At 42.3% G+C, this 21,030-nt stretch overlaps 1 protein-coding gene across 3 annotated transcripts in view; it reads left to right on the top strand.

Moving 5' to 3' along the window:
• Positions 1–5,715: 5,715 nt before the first annotated feature.
• REV3L (REV3 like, DNA directed polymerase zeta catalytic subunit) overlaps positions 5,716–21,030 on the top strand; it is a 130,165-nt gene continuing 114,850 nt past the window's right edge. For 2 of the 3 annotated variants that reach the window (XM_075498567.1, XM_075498568.1), the window contains exon 1: positions 5,727–6,648. In XM_075498567.1, the coding sequence (XP_075354682.1) occupies positions 6,510–6,648 (139 nt within the window). In that variant the 5' untranslated portion in view covers positions 5,727–6,509. Of the gene's footprint in view, positions 6,649–21,030 lie in introns of all 3 variants that reach the window. The other variant, XM_075498571.1, reaches the window with a different exon arrangement.

Here is a 21,030-nt window from a genome sequence, read left to right as displayed (position 1 = left end):
AAGATGTTATGACATTTCTATTATTCCAATCCAAACCACACAATTCTTCCTATATGATATGCCTGTTCTCCTCCAAACTTAAGGTTACCAGCAATTTTTATTTATATGCTAAAAAGGACTACGCTAAAGACATTAAATGGGTGGACTCTACCTGGAAGCCAACTTCCAGTTTTACAGTCCTTCTTTCAATACAATCCATTGTCATTTCCCATTAGCAATTCTTTATGTTATGCAACCTACTTAATTTCTCATATGGCACTATACCAAATCTTTTTATGAAGTACAGATTAAATCTACTTCATTTCCTTTGTCAGTAAATTAATTTTTATCAAAAAAATACCCAGTTACCCCAACAAAATCTACCTTAACTACGCCAAAGATTTTTGTTTGGTTGGGTTTTTTTACTTCTATGCCTTTCCTTATCCTATGTTTTGTTTCTTATGTCCCACATATTGCAACAGTTGCACATAACACTTCCTCGGGCTCTCCTTCAAAAACATTTGTTACTTTCCAATCACATGGCGCCATTCTTGCCCTGAGAGGTTTATTTAGAGTCTTTGCTAAAAGACTGCTTTGATACTTCTAACATTTTTGTAATTGAGACCTAGGTTAGTTTTCCCATCAGGTTTCTAATGGCAAGACATTGTTGGCGTAAGGCCATTGATTAAATGTGTGACTGCCCTGGTTCTGACAGAACCTGACTGCATTACACTTCAGAGCCTATTGCCTAGCCTGTATCTATTCACTGAGGGGAAAAAAAAAAATTCTCATGAATTAAGATCTTAAACATTATTTCCAAAGCACAGTTACCTCCACAAATGAATTCAGCAGCCTAGGTGGCACTTTAAGCCAGTTTGGTATCCTACAAGTTGCTGTTCACATGCTATCCTTACTTTTTTATTTGGTAATGTCCAAATAGTACTTGACTTTCCACTGGTATGATGGGCATGCACAATGTTGCCTCAAATTCTGGCATAAGTGGGCCTAACTACCTGGAGTATAATCAAGGCTTGTCAGGACTCTCATATGAGGAATCTTCCTGTGTACCTTGCCTATGATGTCTGGTCTAAAAGCTTTCTTAAAACATGAAAGACCACCAGAAATTAATCTTTCCTAATATTTTGCCTAGGTGCATTAGTTCATCCATTAACCTACTGTGAAGGCACTTGTGTGAAATGTGGATCTGTTTTCAAATCCCAGATATGCTTGACTTGGAAGAAGAGCTATCTTTCCCTGTTCTTCTATCTCCCAAATAAGATAAAGGTTGTACTTGCTTGGGTACCTAACTCTAGGAGAGGACTCCAAACTGAGAATCCAGAGAGAAGACTTCAGCCTTACACTTTTGGGCAGGGGAATATTCAGTTTATACTTTCTCAGCATTTCTAGACAGCTTCTCATCCAGTGTACTCACTTTTGCGGATTAAGCGAACCACTTCTTGCACTGAGTGTTTAGGGAGCCTTAGAGCCTAACATGAGACTATGGAATACGTGGCAAAGTATGTACAGGTTTGGCAGTCCAAAATTACACAGCGTAGCACAAAATATTTTAGTCTGAACATTTAGACATTTTTAATTCACTTAGTCTGTGAGGCACTTAGTCTGTGAGTCTGTGAGGGAAATAAACTTCCTGTGTAATGTAGACGGTCTGACTGTCTAGGTTGGGATACCAACTGGGTGAACCACGTACTACTCCTGATCCGTGTGCCCAGGTTTTCTCCCTGCAGACACCATGTTTCTGTCACCTGAAAAATCAACACCTGATAACACGTGGGCCACACTCAGCCCTCATTCTGAAATGTAGTTTGGATAAACCCAGGGCATCCCCAGACTGAGAGAGCACTCCAAGATTTCAGATCATAGACCTCAGAAATACTGAACATCCTGGAAATCAATAGGAACTCAAACACGGATACGTAAGTCAGTTTTGAAGTTAAGATGTACTGTTTGAAATTTTACCTTTGTGCTATAAACTTTTATCATCAAATTCTGTTGCATTCTGCTACTGTAATTACATATTTGAAAAATGTGGCTTCTCCCTGGCCCCCATCGTGTTCACTTGCTAGATGATTCTGTGTCTGCTCATATTTGCATTTATAATTTTTTTGTGAACTGCAGATACCATTTTGTGACCAGTTTAAGTAGGTACATAGTAAGGATTAAGAGAAAGAAAAAACTGATATGCCTTTTGTTAAAAACAAACAAACAAAAAAGGCAAAACTATATTGATTTTACTCTATAGGGAAATTCTAACTTTTAAGACAGTCATCAGTTATGGTGATAACTAATACTATTAATACTCAAATTTTTATTGTACAGCTGTTTAACTGTGGATGATTAGAAGCAGTTATATATTCAAGCTTGATTATTTTCATGCAAATACATGGCTGGCTAATGGGGAGAACAGCTGCTGCTTAGCAACTGGAGGAACAGAGAAAGGGGGTGACTTGCTTTATAACAGAAAACTGGATGAAACCTTAGAGAGAGTATATACAGAGTTTGGAGATACCAGGGAAAATGGGTGGTAGTGCTCTCTAACCATGACTTTCCTTTTGCAATTATTGACATCCTAGGATGGCAGCATCTTCAGGTAATAAAGGATAAACTACAAGAAAACTTATATATAGTAGATGCATATACACGTGTGCATGAACAACAAATAAAACAAGCACTACAGACAAACCCTGACACACAAGCTGAAATGTAGGAAATCCAGAAACAGGCTTCATCTGTTGAACTTCATTCAAACAGTGTCTGTCATCTACTGTAAGGGTTAAACTGACTTTTAGACTTCAGCAACTTAAACTAGTGATCAACTTAAGCTACCACAAGCCAAGACTGCTGGAAGTAGTGTTCTCTTTTTCTTCCTGCTGCTCAAACTCAGTCCTGGCACTGCATCCTCCACTGTGCAAGCACAGCCTTTCACACACCTACATAATGAGGCAGATCAGAGACCTGATCTAGGTTAAAACCAACCTGTATTTTTTAGTTGGATCACTTTTACATGAATCAGTTTCCAAATCCAGCTCGTTATGCAGATATTCAAATGCTTGTACTGACATGAGGAGGAGGGCAGGGGACCTCCCGTGACAGTGCTGACTCAAACCTTTTCTGAAGATATATTCTTACCTTGGTGTGACCCTGCAGACTAACTTATTGACTTGACGGCAAGAAGAATATGAAAGCAGAAGTGCACTCTAAGAAATGAAGGGAAACTGAAAAGGTACAGCTCAGAAAGCATGTGAGTTCCATATAAATGTCTGCATGACTCTAAGACTACCACTTGGATCAAGCTATTTATGTCAAAAAGGAAATTCACTTAATTTTTTTTCTGACAGTAACATTCAACATTTTCAGAAATCAAATTAATACCTCATATGAACAGGGAACTGACTCTAGGTTAGGTACCAACTGTTCTTGTCTCAGTCCTGCCGTCTTCTGTTTGCAACAGCTCTTCCTAATTCAAAGCATGGTTCTCTCTGATTTAATAAACAACATTAAAATTTTGTAATGAAATAGAAGACTCTGAATGACATGCTTTAGTGAATCCTGCTTTATGCTTCTAAAAAGTTAGCTATTCCAGCTTTCTACACTATTCTATTGTGGGCAACTGCTTTCTCTTCAGCAAGACTACCAGATACGAACTTGTGCCTACACCTCACACACCACACTTGTTTAGAAGAAGAGAGAATCCTCCAGTAGCATAAATGTCTTGGATTATATACCAACCCAGTTGAGGTGCAGATATGCATCATGTTCTGCTACCTATGTATATGAAAACAGAATATAGTAGTGGAGTGGTATCCCAGCACAGAAGTGGACTGCAGATGTCGTAGCATCTTAAATTTATGGAGGAAGGGGCACCAGAGCACATTTGCCAGTGTTCAAAGACATTAAGCCATCAGTGAAATAAACAGTGGTGGGAAGATACAATGTTCAGGAAGTTAAGATGATCATGTGAACAGAAAGACAACAGAGCACGGAATGGAGTAACACAAGAACAGAGCAGTGTCCCTACCAGTCCTATGGAAAATGAGGGACATGTATTTAATTAAGCAGCAGTACAAAATGTATTCAAGTAACAAGAGTTAGAGATGCTATTTGTTAACATGCTTCACCAGTAACCTCCTAGTGATTTATTAACCTTTGTGAAATGTAAGTATTCATTATTCATTCCAAAAGTTTTCCAAATATTAGCCTTGCAAATGTAAATATCTGCCAAAAAATTAAAGTTGTAGCTCAGTTATTCTTTAGATACAATGAAAATAGTTTGGGTTTCAACCCTATTTCAACTACTTCTGTGACAGAAGATTGCTTGATGCCTAGGTAGTCTGACTTTTTTTCTGTTTGCATAAAAATGAGTTTAAGGAGGAAAACAGAAGTGAGCTAGAGAAAATAAACAGCTTACAAGAAAGAGTAGGAAACCAGTTACCCTTGAGTAGACAGGCAAGCTTCCTGTTCATTACAATGAAAAAATGAAGGGTAGCAACTGCCTGACCTGTCTTTTGTTCAAATCTAAAACCAAAACATATGTAAGCAAAATGTGAAACATATGTTTTACATATTGGACTTTTGTCAGATTTTATAGATTTGTACATGTCTCGTATCATCCAGTCTTGCACGCATATGTAACAATATAATTCTAAGTATATGTAAGAATATTTGGCCTTTTTATAGGCTGATCTTCCACACTGCCAACTCTTTCGATATTTGGTGTGGTTTTTTTCCCCAAAATCCTCAGCTCTGAGACAAAGAGACTGCAACAGGAATCCCAGCTCAAGGTTTCTGTTATCATTTTAAATGAAAACCTGCACGAGAAAGCTGGAAAACGCAAAATAAGCTCTCCTAAAGACCCCAGGACCAAACAAGAGAAACCTAAATCCTCGTAAATTTTACCCAATTAATGACAGGGGGCAGAGAGGCACCTAGCTCTCAGGACTCGCTTCCTCCCGATTAACGCAGGTCTCCGAGGGGCTGTCTCGCTCGCTTCTGCTAGGGTTCAAGAAACTGGGTGCCTGACACCAGCCTTGGGGCGCCCCTCCCCAGCCGGAGAGGGCCCGAGGTTGCGGCCTCAGTACCGCGGTACGATAGGAGGCCGCTCCCTCACCCCCGCCAGGTAACAGCGCGGGCAGCTCTCCGCCCGACCTTTATTCCCGGGTCGCGGGAAGGTGACGGGCGACCATGGAGAGAGGGGCGGGCGGGGGAAGAAAGAAACGCGGCGGCCGGTGGCCGCGGGGAGAGCGAGGGGGGAGGAGCACGCTGCGAAGCAGGGGGAGGCGGAGGCCGCTGACGCGGGGCTGAGCCTCCCGGCGGGCCGGCGGGGAAGCTGCGAGCAGGACGCGGCCGCAGCCCAGCCCCCGCGGCCCAGCCCCCGCCGCTCCGCCGCAGAGCGCCCGGCCCCGCCCCGCCCCGCCGCCACCCGCGCGCTCGGCAACGGCACCAACCGCCGCCGCCCTTCTACAGGCCTCGCCCCCCCCCCCCCGCAAGCCGCGCGCAAGGGCCGTTGCAACCAAAGGGGGCGCCGGCTTCAGCGGAAGCGCTACCTGAGCGGTGCCGCTGCGCCCCCGCTCTCCCCCCCCTGCCGCGGCCCCGTGAGTAACGACGGCAGAAGGTTTCCCCGTCTCCCTCCTCGGCCCCTTCCCTGCCGCCCCCATATTTTATGTTTCTAGCCTCCCGCAGGGTGCGCAGCCTCACCTTCCCGCAGCGAGGCGGCTCGGCATCCAAAATGGCGGCCGACCCAGCTTAACCCCATCGTGTCCCAGCAGCGCTCCCTCCCCGCCCCAAGCCGTCCCATCCGCGGCTCGGGATTCCGCAGCCTCACCCCAGCCCGCGCGGCCGATCGCCGAATCGCCGAGCCCCCCCCGCCCCCCGAGGGGAGGAGGATAAGCATTGGAAAGATTTCCCCCACTCCCACGCACACTCGCGCCCCGTCTGCTGAGCCCACCCGAAAGACGGAAGGGGGGCGGGTGTGTGTGCTGGGGAGTGACACCTCCCCCGCTCGTTGTGTCCCCCCCCCCCCCCGCCCCGTCCACCTCCCCGTTCCCCCAATGGTTGCGTCCGTGACATCATCATCATGGCAACAACAGCTGCAGCCCGGAGCCGGGGAGCCGCCGCCGAGGTGTCCGTGGTGCTACGGGGGGACGGGCCCGCGCTGCCCGTGAAGCGCTCGCGGCCGGCCGGGCTCTAGAGCCCGCGGGGCGCTCCGGCCGAGCGCGCGCCGCTGCGCACGCGCCCAGAGGAGCAGCAGGAGGAGGAGGAGGCGGCGGCGGCGGTGGGGGGGAGAGCGCGAGCGAACAGCCACAGACAGAGAAGGCGCGTGCGAGGGCGCGCGCCTGTGTGTGTGTGTGTGTGTGAGGCTGTGCGCGCGCCGGCGGGGCGTGCGCGCGGGCGGGCGAGGAGAGGCAGGCGGGGGGCTGCGCTCGCTCGCTCGCTCGCTGCGGCGGGGGGAGCCGTGCGGGCTCCGCGCTCGCTCGCTCCCTCCCTCAGTGCGTGCCTCGGCGGCGGCGAACAACATGTTCTCAGTGCGGATCGTGACTGCCGACTACTACATGGGCAGCCCGCTGCCCGGCCTGGACCCCTGCCAGTCCCACTTCCGAGAGGCCCCGACCAGGCGGGTGCCCGTCGTGAGAGTCTTCGGCGCCACCCCTGCAGGTAAGAGACCCCCGTCGCCGCCGCCACCCCCCCACTCCCCCCCCCCCCCCCCCCCGCCGCCGACGGCCGGGCGGGGACGGCCCCGCTGCGGCGCGGGTCGGCTGGCGCCGGGCCCGCCGCCGGCCCCCCCGCGGCGGAGGCAGCGGCAGCTCCTGCTCTTTGTGGCTGGGTCGCGCCCCCCCCCATCCCCCCCGCCGCTGCGGCGCGTCTCACCTGCCAGCGGCGGCTGCGAGGGAGCGCGCCGGGCCCAGCCGGCCCCCGGCGCCGCGGGGCGGCGGCGGGCGGCGAGGGGGCGACCTGCCCCGGGTGTCCCCGTGGGGGAGCCCGGCAGCCGCCGCCGCGGGCAGAGGTGTCGTGTCGTACCCCGCCCGTCCCCCGGCCGGTGGCGGTGGGGGGCCGCAGGTGCGGGCCGAGGCGGAGGGCCCACGGCCGCCGGGGCTTTGTGCGCGGCGCGGCCGGCGTGGGGCTGCCCCGAGCGAGCGGCGGCAGCTGTGCAGACACTGGGGGCAGCCGCCCCCTCCGCGCCCCCAGCCCCCGTAAAGGGCAGGATAACGGCGTGTGGGCACGGGGGGTGAAGGCGGCACACCAGGAGGTGTGTTTCTGCGGGGCGAATAGCGAAAGGGTGAGCGTAGAAGGGGAAACCTTTGAACGTAGTCACAAGTGGGACTTCTGCAGTACTTACAAAGTGGGGGTTTTATGTTGATCTTACGCTAGCGTGGTACAAATCGTGTAAAACGGTTGGCATTGGTGCTGCACTGCAGAAGGGAACGTCCTAACCGCTGGCCACATGTTGCCCCCTGAGACTTCCTAATGTCACATCCCACTTCTTCATTGCCTCTTTCTCTATGGACTCATGGTTATAGTCTTCCCACATCACAAGTATGTTTCTGACCGTCAGAACAAATTTCTAACAAATTTAATACTTAGGAAAATGAACTTAATATTTATTTGCGTTTACCCATACATTAAATATTAAGTTGGAAAAAAAAAAACCCAAACCTGTTCTTTGAGATGTCAGGCATGTTAAGCATCATTGCTTGTGATCCCTTTATACTTATGTTGTGTAATGCTGACCGTGGGAATTAAGGTATTTCTGCATATTTTATTGACTTACATGTTGAAAATGAGGTATTAGTATGTACATTAAATGTTTGGCAAGACAAAAAACATGTAACAAAAAAGCATGGTGACGGTGTCTTTCCCTTCACTCAGTTATTATAGTAGAGCAGATTTTTTTGTTGTTTTGTTTTTTTTTTATTTAGAATTATCTGTCTGTTCTCTGTTTGGGCACAGAGGAATGCGAGATATAAAAGCTGTTGTGATCTGATGCATCTACAGCTCCAAATTATTAAGTGAATGAGTGGGATTAATAGATACAATATTGAAATAGTGGGACCTATTTTATTGTAGTTCTAATTTTGCGTACAAAGGAGATATTATGTAATAATATTTATGTAATGGCATGAGTAACTATTTCATTATTAAAAAATGTAGAGCCTGAGGTTGTCTGGCAGGTAGCAGGCTTTCTGTGCGTGCATGTGGTTAACTCATTAAGGCTTATTTTCTTTTAAGAAAATGTTTAGGCTATGCCATATCATGAATGCGGCATCATAAAGTGAACAGTGCAGTAGTTTAGTTGTCCAGCTATTAGGAACACAGTAGGAAATCCCTGGCTTCCCAAACCATAAACTTTAATACTAGTTTGCATAATAGAAGTGTTTCTAATTCATTTTGGTTAGAGGAGACACTTCACTACAGTCTGCAAAGGAAGTGAGACTTGGCTATCTTCTATTTATTTCCTTGTTAAACTTTTTTTTAATGGCTTTTTTTTCCTTTCTGTACCTTTAGTAATGTTTGCTAATAAGCTTCAAGAACTTCTTATTATATCTTTATTTTTAATCATCATTATTTTTTTCTTTTTTAAAAAAGGAGATGAATGTAATTCTGTCTCTTTTCAGAGGTGCTGAGCCTAAGCAGTCATTGTCAGAAGTAATGGGACTTCAGAGAGAGGGCTATCCAATTATTTACTTGAGAGTTGAAATACAAAATGAAATTAAGTAAAATCACTTATATGTACATTGACATTTTCTTTGAGGAAAAATAAATAGTAAAACCAGCTTCTAATATACGGTATAAGACAATGGGGTTTACTTACTGTTTGGCTTACAGGCAGTGTGATGCTCGTCTTCACTTGAGTTGATCTGGATAAGAATAACCCTTTCTCATTGGGTTTAACATGTACGTCTTACCTGCTCAGTTGCCATGCTGCCTACTTGACAGCAAACCGCTATGTCTGTATAGGCTGCTTCACCTCCGGCATGATTAGCTCTGCACGAATCTTAGTATGTTTAAAGCTGTGTGTCCATGCTGTGCAGCTAATTGGGAGTCAGGTTCAGAACAGGCTCCAAATTCCACCTGCTGAGTGAAGGGGGATTGATTGGTATGTGGAAGTGGCTTATGCAGATGTTCAGAAAGTCAAATGTCTAGCAGCACTGTATCTTGTGTCTAGTATCAGCTTATAGATGTTGGTTCTGAAGGCACCTACCTACTTTTTCTACCTCTTCTTCTAGAGGTATTGTGCTCAGTGAGGTATATGAATGACAAGGATTGTCAGTGTTCTTATCTTTGAGGGCTTTTATGTAATCCTGTACTGAATTGATTTGTAAAGGTTTGCTGGTACAATCTATAAAATTAAAGTGGTTTGTGGTATGGTGGCTGGGGGAGGTAAAAACCAGACTTTTAATTAAAAATAATGGCAGGATGAACTCCTAGAATGGACTGTGTTGGCAATAACATTTGACAACTTCTTTAGGTCTTTTGAAGAAGAAATCTCGTATCTGGCAAGACAGTGCGAGTCATCTCTTGATGTCCTACATCTTTGCCTAATAAGAGCTTGAAAAGCAAGGAATCAAAATTTTATTTAAGCCTAAAGATCCGCCTACTATTTTCTGTTGTTCTGTGAAATACAAGGAGTAAAATTCTGACTACAGTAGCAAAAGGTGAAGTGAAGCACTACTAGAATTTATGTTTGAATGCAGCTTTGCTGGTTGAGCCATTTCATTGCATTTAGCCATTTGGTGCTTGAAGCAGACTGTTGACATAGTGACTTGGACAAAAGTATAATTTCAGAAATGCTACAACACTGCCATGGTGGTAGTACAATGAAAGCAGTGTTAAATTCATGCTTTGTTGTATAAGATCGTAGATATTATTTGACATAGTAGTCTTTGTATTTCTAAAGGAGTCTCGTAATATTGCTGCTTATGTTTAAAAACAATAGATTTTAATTCACTAGGCAATGCTCAACTATGAAACTAAATTTCATTATCTTCTCAGGCAGTATTTCTTTTCTGCTAGTTAGCAGTTTTTGTAAATGCTTTTTATAAAAAAAGAAAAAAACCTTTGAGAAATTGCAAGGCCTGTTTATTAGAGTGAAATCATAATGAAAATTGAATTTTCTGTTTATGTATGGCCTTTTGTTTAATTGGTAATTCTTGAATTGTTGTTCTTGCTGCGAAGTTGTGGTGTATGGAGGTATCAAAGTTTTGATTTATTTCCTACTAGCTTTTGGCCATTTCAAGCTCTTGGAGTCTTTCCTGAAGATTTCACTGACCACTTCAAAATAAGTATGTGAATGCTCAGTTGGGTGTTTCTGTCAGGTGCTTATTCAACTGCAGGAAGACAGAACCAAACTGTAAATCCATCCATAAAGAAATCAGGGTGAGACTAGATGTCGTGTTAGAAGAGACATTAACAAACAAGCTAAGGTTGCTAAATTCTCGCTTCACTTAACAAGACTGAGTGCAGGTAGCTGAGGACACTAATCGTAAACCGCATACAAGATACCTGTTGGTGTATGATAATGAGTATTGTAAAACAGACAGTTGAAATATTTTAAAAATCAGAATTCTGATTTGGGCGTAATTTGAGGCTGATATAAGTGATAAATTTTACAGAAATAGGTACACATTTAAAAATTGCCTTTGAAGGGTGTTAGGCTGAGAAATGTGTGTTCAATTGACAGGAGGGCCTTTGGAGAAGGCAGATTAGGAATTTACCTAAGAAAAAGCAATGTGTAATTTGAGGAATAATATACCTCCACTGTCCTCAACTGCCACTTTATATATTTGTCTCTTTTTGAAGAGTTTTGTATTGTACATTATGAAATCACTGATCCAAGAACGAGTCTTACTTCAGGGCAGCACAAAAACTCAGCCAAAGAAGAGGATGTTTTTAAGTTACTCTTGCATACCTTGGATGCCAAGTTTTTCTGAGGCTAGGTGTAATTTAGAGTAGGGGTTTACAGTCAGCAAAATCTGAATGCATTTCAGGTAGACATCTAAGTTTTGTGGTTTCACTTCTTCCTGGTTTTCTGAGAGGGGAGAAAAGCAGAGGCAAATGCTCCAGCTCAAATCTGGCTCCCTTCCAGCAGCAGTAGCTCTGGTATGACTCAGTGAGGGGGCCTGCTTATCTTCTTTCTTCTGTTCTTCCCTCCCCTTTCCCCCTTCACTGACCTGGCTAGGCTGTATATCTGATCCCATCCCAGTGTCTTTCTCTCCTCTGTTGCTGCTTGCTTGAGAAGGAATGAGCTCATTGCAGGAACTTGCTGCTTTCTATGCTCAGCTCATGATTAACTTTTTTCTCCCCTCATTTTTGCTACCATTTCAGACACTGTGTCCCGCAATGGTCATTCCCCATAGCCTCCTCGGTTCGTTATCCCAATGTTCACAGCCGAGCATCGTTCCAGTTGCCACTACTTCCCATATTCAATTTCTTAGAAGTGAGCACCTCTCGTTAACAGTCTTCCAGTCCCTTCTGTGGCTTCATAGTGAGGGTATGAGGATGCAAAGTAGGATACAGCCATTGCGGTGAGGCTTATGCCTCTGCCTTACCTTTTCATACCCTCTCCCAAAATATACCAGTGTACAGCTCTTGATAGGGGGTTATTCTGTGGACTGCAGCATGGCCTAGAAGATTTTCAGCATCATACAGTGTAGCTCCACTTCCAGCATACCATTTGTGCATCTTGCACTGGTAGGCTTCTTGTACTTGTGAAGGCTCGTACTTTGAAAAATAGCCTCATGTCCATTTGTTTCTCTCTTCTCCAGAGGTTTATAGCTTCTGTGAGATATGAACAGGGCTGGAGTTCGAATGAGGAATTTGAGATAATGTATTCTGAGATTGTTTTCAATGTTTGAGTTTTGTCAATGGTGTGATTGGAGGTCATTAGCCTGTAACTTACCTGGTTCTTAAAAGGATGTGTTTTCTAGTGTGTTGTGGGGTTTTTTTTTTTGAGAACCTTCTCCTTTTTTTGAGGCATTTGTTACATACTTTGTATAGATTGCCTGCTGAGTTGTTTGAGCAATGAGAGGCTGCCTGAATAAACTGTGAGATTCTGCTCTGCTGGCATGAAACTCATTAAGTAGCAAATTTAGTACCCATGCATATATGGCTTGCTTTAATTCTGTTTCTTAAATAAGCCTTAAAATACAGTGATAAAGTCGATGTTCTAACTAGAATCCAGATATTGGTTTCATAACCATTCTTCTGCTTGCTACTGTAGAGTACCTCTTGGTGAAGTCACTGAATACATTTGTGCTTTTGTGATTCAATCAAAAAAATACATGTATAACTGACACTACGTGCTTAGAACTCCATCAGCTGCAGACTTCAAAGTGTTTCACAAAGTAGCTGCATCTATATTGGGTCTAATATATAACCTGGGACTGATTTTTATGATCAGTGCCTCTGGAAGTAGACTAACAGCTTATCTATCTCAGCTACAACTTCCAGTTTTGTTACATACTTCTTAAGGGTGATTTTTGGCTGCTTGTTGAAATATCTTTTTCAGTGTGTAAAATGAACCTCCTCAAAATAACACACTGGCCTGAAAATAGTTCTCTCTCTTATTTTTACCAGAGTAGCACATGCATATCACAACTGAGGTTGGCAGGATTAGACAATGTGTAAACACTCAGTGAGAAACAGCTCCTGCTTAGTAGTTTTTGCAGTCTGAGTAGACAAGATAAATCTCTGGAAGAAGGAAACAGGTGCAGTAACACCATGGTATCTGTTTCTTCACAGTCTCTTGTTTCAAAGTTCCAGTATTGATCATTTAATACCCTGTTCTGCTAACTGTTGTCATTACCCTGTTTTTATCCTTTACCCTTGATTGACTTGATTGACCTCTGTGTGCATTGGGCCTCTGAGAAGGATGATGATGACAATGAAAATGTAACCATTTGGAAAGAGGCAGCATGAACACTCATACTAAAAGATTGGCAGTGGATATTCGGTCTCACAGATGAAGCAGCTGAAATCTTTCAGAATGATTGGACAGGGTCACTGGAGATTCAGTCTCATGTTAAGGGAGATCTGCTGATCAAAATCTCAGGACAATTAGCAGTCAACTTTTTTTTTTTCCTTTTAATTAAGCATTCTGTATCTCCAGCTATTGCAAAGCCAGCTTCTGAAAAGCCAACATCTCATCCTCCTCATCTGGCATCTTTGGATGTTGAGTTGACAACTGATGAACTTGCTTCTTCCTCTCTGTCTGACATGTCATATGTATTGTCCCTGTGTGTTACAATTGTGTGCATTTTTAAAGTTCCTGTATATGTCTCCTCTATATTGCATTTATTCTGTGGGGAAAAATTGTTCCACTGTCTATTGAATTGCTATCTCACATTTCAGGAACATGTTCTTGACAGACAGCAAGATGTACCTGTGTAAAGAAAAGAATGGATTTGCTTAGGGTGCCACATCAAATCAATAGCAGAACTGATAGTACAATGAAGAAGCTACTGTCTACAAGGAGTGTTATTTCTGTGCTACTGCCCCGCCCAATAATAAATTAATGTAAACAATAAAATAATATTCTTTCATATGTTGACCAAAGCTATAGTTGTGGTAACAAGTATAACATCAAGGCCTAGGCTTGATTAACAAGGTCCAGGGACTGGTTGCAAAGATCTGCCATGAAATCTGTATAGTTAGGCTGTAATTGCACTGTTATTCATGATACCTATATGTATTCTGGTGAAACCAATAATTTTGAGGAATGCAGTGGAATAATGAACTTTATGAGCTTGCAAACAGGCAATATTTTTCTGCCTGTGATACAGTTACTTTAAGACTGAGGATAGAGCCCAAAATAGACAAGAATCTAAACAAATACCAGTAAAGTTTGTACTAGATATAGGGACTGTCTGAAATGCCAGTGTTTGCATGGGCTTCATTCATGCATATTTGTTAAGGTTTTTTTCTTTCAAGAGCTGCTTTTTTATTACAGAGAAGTTATAAGGTGTGTAGAAGTTTGTGGGTTTTTTGGCAGGGCATTTAAATAAAACTTCACACTTGCTGGCTGGGGTGGGCCATATGGCTTATTAGGGAACCATTTGATGTCTGTATGCTCCAGCGTTTCTGTGATCAGCATGCAGATGGCCATTTCGGATAACTTCTTCCCCCACTCATATATATGCAGTCAGTCATGTTGACTGCATGTTTATGAGTTCATGTTATGTGACCTTGGTGTACGTGTGCATGCCTTCTCAGATTCTTAGGTTGTGGAGTCATTGTCGTTGGAGATACTCAAAAGCTGTCTCGACATGGTCCTGGGCAACTGTCTCTAGGTGGCCCTGCTTGAGCAGGGTGGTTGGACCAGATGACCTCCAGAGGTACCTGCCAACCTCAACCATTCTGTGATTACTGAGATTACTCTTGTCAGCAGTGTGTATCCAGGTGCTCTGTACAGCCTGTTCGTGTGTGCAGGTAAACACAGTTGCATCCGAATGGTGTGGAAGGGTTGCCAGGTAGCTGTCTTTAAGTTGATTACCCTGCAGCTGTAAAAGTTACTGGAAGGTTTTGGTGGCGTTAGTGAAAACTGATTTAGATTTGGAAAGAAGAAGAAAAGAAAGAATATTCACTACAGAGACCGTTGCTAGGTTGGCTTTGTCCCTCAGTGACAGGTTCTTTTCCTAAAATTTATAGAGAAAGTAGGAGCAGCCACTGCTTATTTACATTCAAGTTGTGCCTCTGTACTGTTTGCTGACTAAACCAGTGTTTACTACAGCAAGGCTGTATGTCCTATTTTAGGCGCAACATCTACATGCGGTACTCAGTGCGAATATTGAAAGGGCTGTGGAATGCTGCACCTAATCCATAATACTTGGCATTACTCCTCAGGGGAGGTTTACAATACAAGTTTTCTGAGTTTTGTATAATGAGATGTATAATGAGTCTTTCATTTTGTATTTGAAACTACCTAGGTGGGTTTCTGTATAGCACAAATCTTATTAAGCAGTGGGAATTGGAAACTGATTCAGCCTTCACTTCTGCAGGTACTGCCTTCAGATCAGTAATGAACAAATTTTTATTGCTGCCACCCCTGTTATATTTACTATCCAGAAGAGGAGGTTATTTTCTGGAGCTCTCAATATAGCAGCTTTTATATTTCCTTTTAAAAAGTTACCTATTTAACCTTGCTAAAATGTTACAAAAGACTTTCATTGCAGATGAATCTTCCTTCATGTTCTCGTATGTTTTTATCCATTGACCATTAAGCAAATGGTTTTGGGGCATTCACGTTTGTAAGCAGTGAAACCTATTTTACTGTCTGTAGGAAATCAGAAGAGATTACAGGCAGTTTCTTACATCGAGGTAAAATGAATCTATTTTTATAAATACTTGATACCAAGTATTTTAATTCTTGAGCTGTTTGAATTAGCTTTTTAGAACTGAGGCTTAACCATCTTTACTGTTAGACTTTTACTGATAGTAGCAGTAAAAACAACCTAGCTCTGCTGTGAGTATTATCTGTTTGTCTATTTCCTACAATAGAAGCGTGTTTTTACCCTCAGATTAATGTTGAAGTTGGATGAGACCTCTAGAGATCATCTGGTTAGTCCAAGCGCCCTGCTCAAAGCAGGGTCACCTAGATCAGCTCCAAGGATGGAAATGCCATGACCTGTCTGGGTAAGTTCCAGTGTTTGACCACCCTCACAGTAAAACAAAACAAACGACAGAAGGAAAAAAAAAAAAAAAGAAAAAAACAAACCCACACAAAACTTTTTTTTTTTTAAGTTTCTTGTGTTTCAATTTGTGCCCATTGCCTCTTGTCCATTCACTGGACACCACTGAGGAGAGTCAGACTCACTCTTCTTTACTGCTTCCTATCAGGTATTTATACACACTGATAAGATCCTTCCCCCCCGCCCCCAATCCTTCTCTTCTTGAGGCTAGAAAATCCTGGCTCATGCGGCCTTAATCATCTCCATGGCCTGGCTCCAGGGTGTCCGTGTCTGTCCTGTACTGGGGAACCCAGGTCTGGACGCAGCTCCAGATGCATCTCACTGGTGCTGAGTAGAGGGGAAGGGTCACGCCCCTCGACCTGCTGGTGGTTCTTCCTAATGCAGCTCAGGACACTGTTGGCCATCTTTGTAGCTGAGGCACATTGCTGGCTTGTGTTCATCCAGGACCCCCGCGTCCTTTTCTGCAAAGCTGCTTTCCAGACAGTCTGCCTCCAGTCCATAGTGATGTATGGAGTTATTCCTTCCCAGGTGAGGACTTTGCATTTCCCCTTGTGGGGATTCATGAGGCTTCTCTCTGCCCATTTCTCCAGCCTGTCAAGGTCCTGCTGAATGTCAGCACAACCCTCTGGTGTATAAGGCACTCCTCCAAATCTTATCATCTGCAAACTTGCTGAGGGTGCACCTGTTCAATGTCCAGGTCATTAATGAAGATGTTAAACAATATTGGCCTCAGTATTGACCTCTAGAGTACACCACAAATGACTGGCCTCCGTGTTCCATTATTGCAAGGCTGCTTCTTCTCACTTTAGTTTCATTTCTCTCCCTGCTGCATAACAGTCAAATCTGTTTTAGAGCTCTCCAGTGTATGTTTTGCTGTTACATCTTCCTTTTTTTAAAATTGCCATCCTCCGAGGTGAAAGTATACACATTTCACTTCTGATTACAGCAAGGTTTGTTTTGTAGCATTTATAAAACAACTGTGTAGATATCTCGGCTATGGTATAAAAGCAATAAATCCTGGGTCTGAGGTTTTTTTGGTTTTTTGATGGTATGTTTTACCTGAACAGAAGACATAGGAGTGATGTAAAATAACTGAATATAAGTCATCATTTGACTAAAAAGGTGTTCTGTATCAGAAATAGAGTTTTAAGTTGTCCCATGTTTTCCTTACTTCAGAAAAGTGGCATATGTTATGCATAAAGTACTTTAACTTGCCATGGTAATTCAGCTCATTCTTTATTATATTTTTTATGTATGGTTCTTAAGAATTCATGCATTCACGTGTACATTTGTAAACTTGCAGTTCCCATGCAGAGATGAATTTAGTATCTTTACAGTCTAGATTCCTGTTTTGAGCCTAATGCATTAAAAAAACCCAGAAAACCCACCAACAAAACTCCCCACCTTAGGATGGATGGGAAGAACAGAATGAACTTCTGCTAAGCATTTACAGACTGTGCCAGCATGTCAGGTTTTGGTGAGCTTGTGTTCTTATGCCAGCAGTTGGAAACCTAATCAAGGAAATAAATATTTTTAACCACTGCTATATTAAAGATGAAAGGCTTAAGAACAGAAACCAGTTGTTTTAGGCAGTGTGCAGATAATGGTGGATAGTCCTCACTCAAAAAAAATTATGTTCTGTATAAACGGAGCATTAAAAGGTGTAGAAAGAGTGATATGTTATGAAAACAGATGGCATGGCAATATTGTTAGTCATTATTTTGAAGTGGAATTTTGTAGGAGGGATAGCCTGAATGGAAAAACAGGAGGAGGGGAGGATGTGTTGAAAGGAAGGCTGGGAACGGAAAGGAATATGTGGAGCATGTGAGGTGAGCTGGGGAGGGGGGATTGGAGGAAGGAGAGTGCTGAGAGCCAGGACTGCAGAAAATATTGACGTTGGAGTTGCAACAACAGGGACCAGTTATCTAAGGCAGCTCCCTTTTGGTTTCACTTGCTTTGGCTCATGGGGCTGATTCATCCCCTGGAATTTCTTATCTCCAGACTTGTGGCTGGAAGTAGATGAGGTGTTACATGAAGTTTATTGCTCTGTGCAGTGGGAGAAGAGAGAAAGAAAACAAAGTCCCCCCAACTGAGAACTGTCCAAGAGGTGTAGAACATAGCGGAGAACTACAATACTCTCACGAGCACTGTGCAGTTTGTGAGCATGTTTTGTGTTGCCTGCTTTCATGAAAACTTGTATTATTATTTTCAGGTTAAGGATTGTGAAAATGTAAATAAAACGAATTCTAAATATCTGGTGTTCATCTTCCCAGTGTATCAGTAGAAATAAATGAAAACCAGCCAGACTTCAAGCCTGACTCTGCAGCATGATGCATGCCCCAAAAAATACCTATTTTGCTGGCAAAGATAGGTGGGCCTGTATAATGTAAGTACATATGTGGCAGATTTAAAAAACAGAACAAAACCCAAACACAGTGAGAAACAAGTAACTTCTTCAACTGATCATCTCTTCTGTAGTGTAAATGGGCTTGCTGTAGCCTGTTCGTATGTCATATTCTTCAGTTGCTTCCATAAAAATCTTACTTGTTTTGTGTAAGTTTGATTTGTTGAAAGAAAACCTTAGCAACATCTTACTCTTTCCAAGTAGCCTTTGGCTTTTTCAGAATGTCATTCTCTTATGGAAACCACTAGCAATACAGTTTTTTTATTTTATTAATAATTTGGGTTCTGTAGCCATCTGACTCACAGTAAACCATTTAATTTCATTGAATTTTTGAACTCTACTGTTTTTAAAGTATGAGTGATTGCATTTTTTACTTGTAGTATCCTCATGACCAGGGACTTGGTGTTTTGATAGCTGAACATTGATGGTGAGAGTCTGAAGCTTATGCATTTGACAATAGGATAAAATGCTGATGGAAAAATAACAGTAGATCAGAGCGGAGCTGGCTAGAGAACCTTTAGTAAGAAGTTGGTTTAGGAGAAAACCTGGTGACTAAAATTGCAGTGTAATGCTTTTATTATCTGAAGATATATAATTTGGTATACAAGGGTCAGGACAAGCAGAAGTAACGTTTAAAACTGAGTAGTACAAAACTTTGGCTGTTTTTACAGCTGCTCTGCAGCAGCTGTCAGTTGAAACTTAAAGCTTGATCATACAGTTGAATCTCTGCACATGCCTCTAAGATAGATTGATGACTTTTCAAATTCAGTAGGTTGCATTTTTTTTTTCCTTCTATATTTAGTTAATGACTTTAAATGTTTTATGGTATGCAGTATTGAATGGGAGCTTTAGTCCAAGAGTTTGGTGCAGTAACCATCACTTTGCATAAATGTTGCTTTCTGAAGCCATTGATTTTATTTGGCTTGTGTTTGGACAAATGCACAGTGTGGCTATTTGTTAGTGGTTTTACACTAGGAAGTCACTTAGAATTGCAGGGAAGAGGGAAGAGGAGGGGAAAGACTGATGCAATATATTTGCTGAGGTGAGGAGGCTTTGGGGAGGGTTTGTTTTGGTTTGGTTTTTTTGTTGTGTTTTTTTTTTTTTTAATGGAGGTAGACTCAGTCTGTTGTCCTCAAATAGTTGGGTTCTTTGTTAGTACAGTATCATTGAGGTTTCAACTGTTCTAGAGCTGAAAATAACTTACTGTTTCAGAGTATTTTGTGAGCTGCTCATTGATGCTGTAATGGGTAACTAAAGAAGGGTAGATGATTTTCTACCCGTTGTGTGTTCTGAAATATTGCACATACTGAAGCTCTGCAGAAGAATTCTGCTATTTCAGTTCATCAAAACCATAAACAGGATACCACTATTGCTAGAGGTAATATACTCATGTGAGGATTACAGGAAGAGACATATATGAAGAGAAAAAGAGGAAAAAATAAAATTTGGGGAATTAGAAGTCCATTCCATCTGCATTCATGAAGGAGTCTTAACTTTTTTCCTTCTAAACATTATTAAAATGGTTTCTTAATTTCTTCAAATATGTAGTGATCTGTTACAGATACCAGCCATTCCTTCATGTAACTAGGCATGATGGAGTTAGGTGTACTCTGCTGTTCTGAATATAAGCCTGGCTCTTCAATATCTATAAATTGTATATTTAAATGCATACCCAGAACCATAGTCTTTTTGACAGAATAGAACCTAGTATAGCTGCTACAAATCTTATGATACAGTTTTCAACAACATTTTGGATGTTAAAATTGAATATAACTGTAATTTTTCACCTTTTTTTGCAATTAAGTAATAATTGGAAAATTCTGCAACTGTTGTATTGCTGTCCTTTATCATCTTATAGTTTTTAGGAGAGGAGAGAAGGAATATGTGATAGGGAGAGCTATCCACTAAATCTTTGGCTGTGTCGATACCAGAGTGATTAGGTATGAGTGCAGTCTCTTGTGATTATACTTTGAAGTGTACGTTTCATTTGTTGGTGTGGGTTTGTTAGGGAAAATTAAAATGTTTGGGAAACTATTGTTTAAAAATCGGTTTAAAGATGAAACTTGTGATTAAGGGTGATAGTGTCATCTATAAAAAGGGAATGACTTCTAGTAAACTTCTATAAAAGTGTTGCCAGTTCTTTTTTTTTTTTTGGTGTCGGTTTTCGAAATATTCTTAAAAATAGGTTATTGTCACTGGTGCCAGCCAAAATCTCTCAGTGTTGCTTTGTTACTTCTTGGGTAGATTTTTCTATGAAATTTACAGTGCTAGGGAAAAGGATGGCACGATGTGGTTGTCATAGTGGTAGTGGTAGTGAACTGGACCTTAATTGTAACTCTACAAATTCTTTCCAGTGTTCCAGCTAAGGAATAAACCATTAAATCCTAGTTGTGATTACTGTTAGAATACTAATCAATTATTTGTAAAAGTACAGTTTCTCTTTCTTCCTTGTAGTGCTTGTATTTTCTCCATTTTAAAAGAAATGTGAGAACTAAATGTAGTTCTATGTAATGTCTTAAAAAATCACTTTAAGAAAGAAAACAAGATTACATATTTCAAAGTACAGCAGCTGTTTTACAGCATGTGATTACAGTGATTGTTTTTTCCAAAGCACAGCGTTTTAAGCAGTCTCTAATTTGAGTGTTTAATGTATTGTGATTATTAATACATCATATAAAGAAACTTTATATTCTCTGATATTATTGTTTGCAAACTAGGATCGGAATTGAAAGGAAAGAATAGGAGTTTTTTGTATGTAAGGAAGCAGTCTTTTTAACCTGTTGGGTTGGGTTTTTTCTATTTTTGATTAGTTTTTAGTTGACCAATAGAGTTCATCACCATGACATTACATATTTTACAAGGAGAAAAGTGTTTTTTCATCAACCTGTGTTCTAGTAGCTGCCAGCATTTAGAACAAGGAAATCTCCAAGTTGATATTGGAGGCTAGCC

This window comes from Mycteria americana, chromosome 3 (genome assembly GCF_035582795.1).
Source record: "Mycteria americana isolate JAX WOST 10 ecotype Jacksonville Zoo and Gardens chromosome 3, USCA_MyAme_1.0, whole genome shotgun sequence".
Lineage (NCBI taxonomy): Eukaryota > Metazoa > Chordata > Aves > Ciconiiformes > Ciconiidae > Mycteria > Mycteria americana.
Note: the sequence above shows the minus strand (reverse complement) of the source record. Positions and strands in the feature narration are given on the sequence as shown.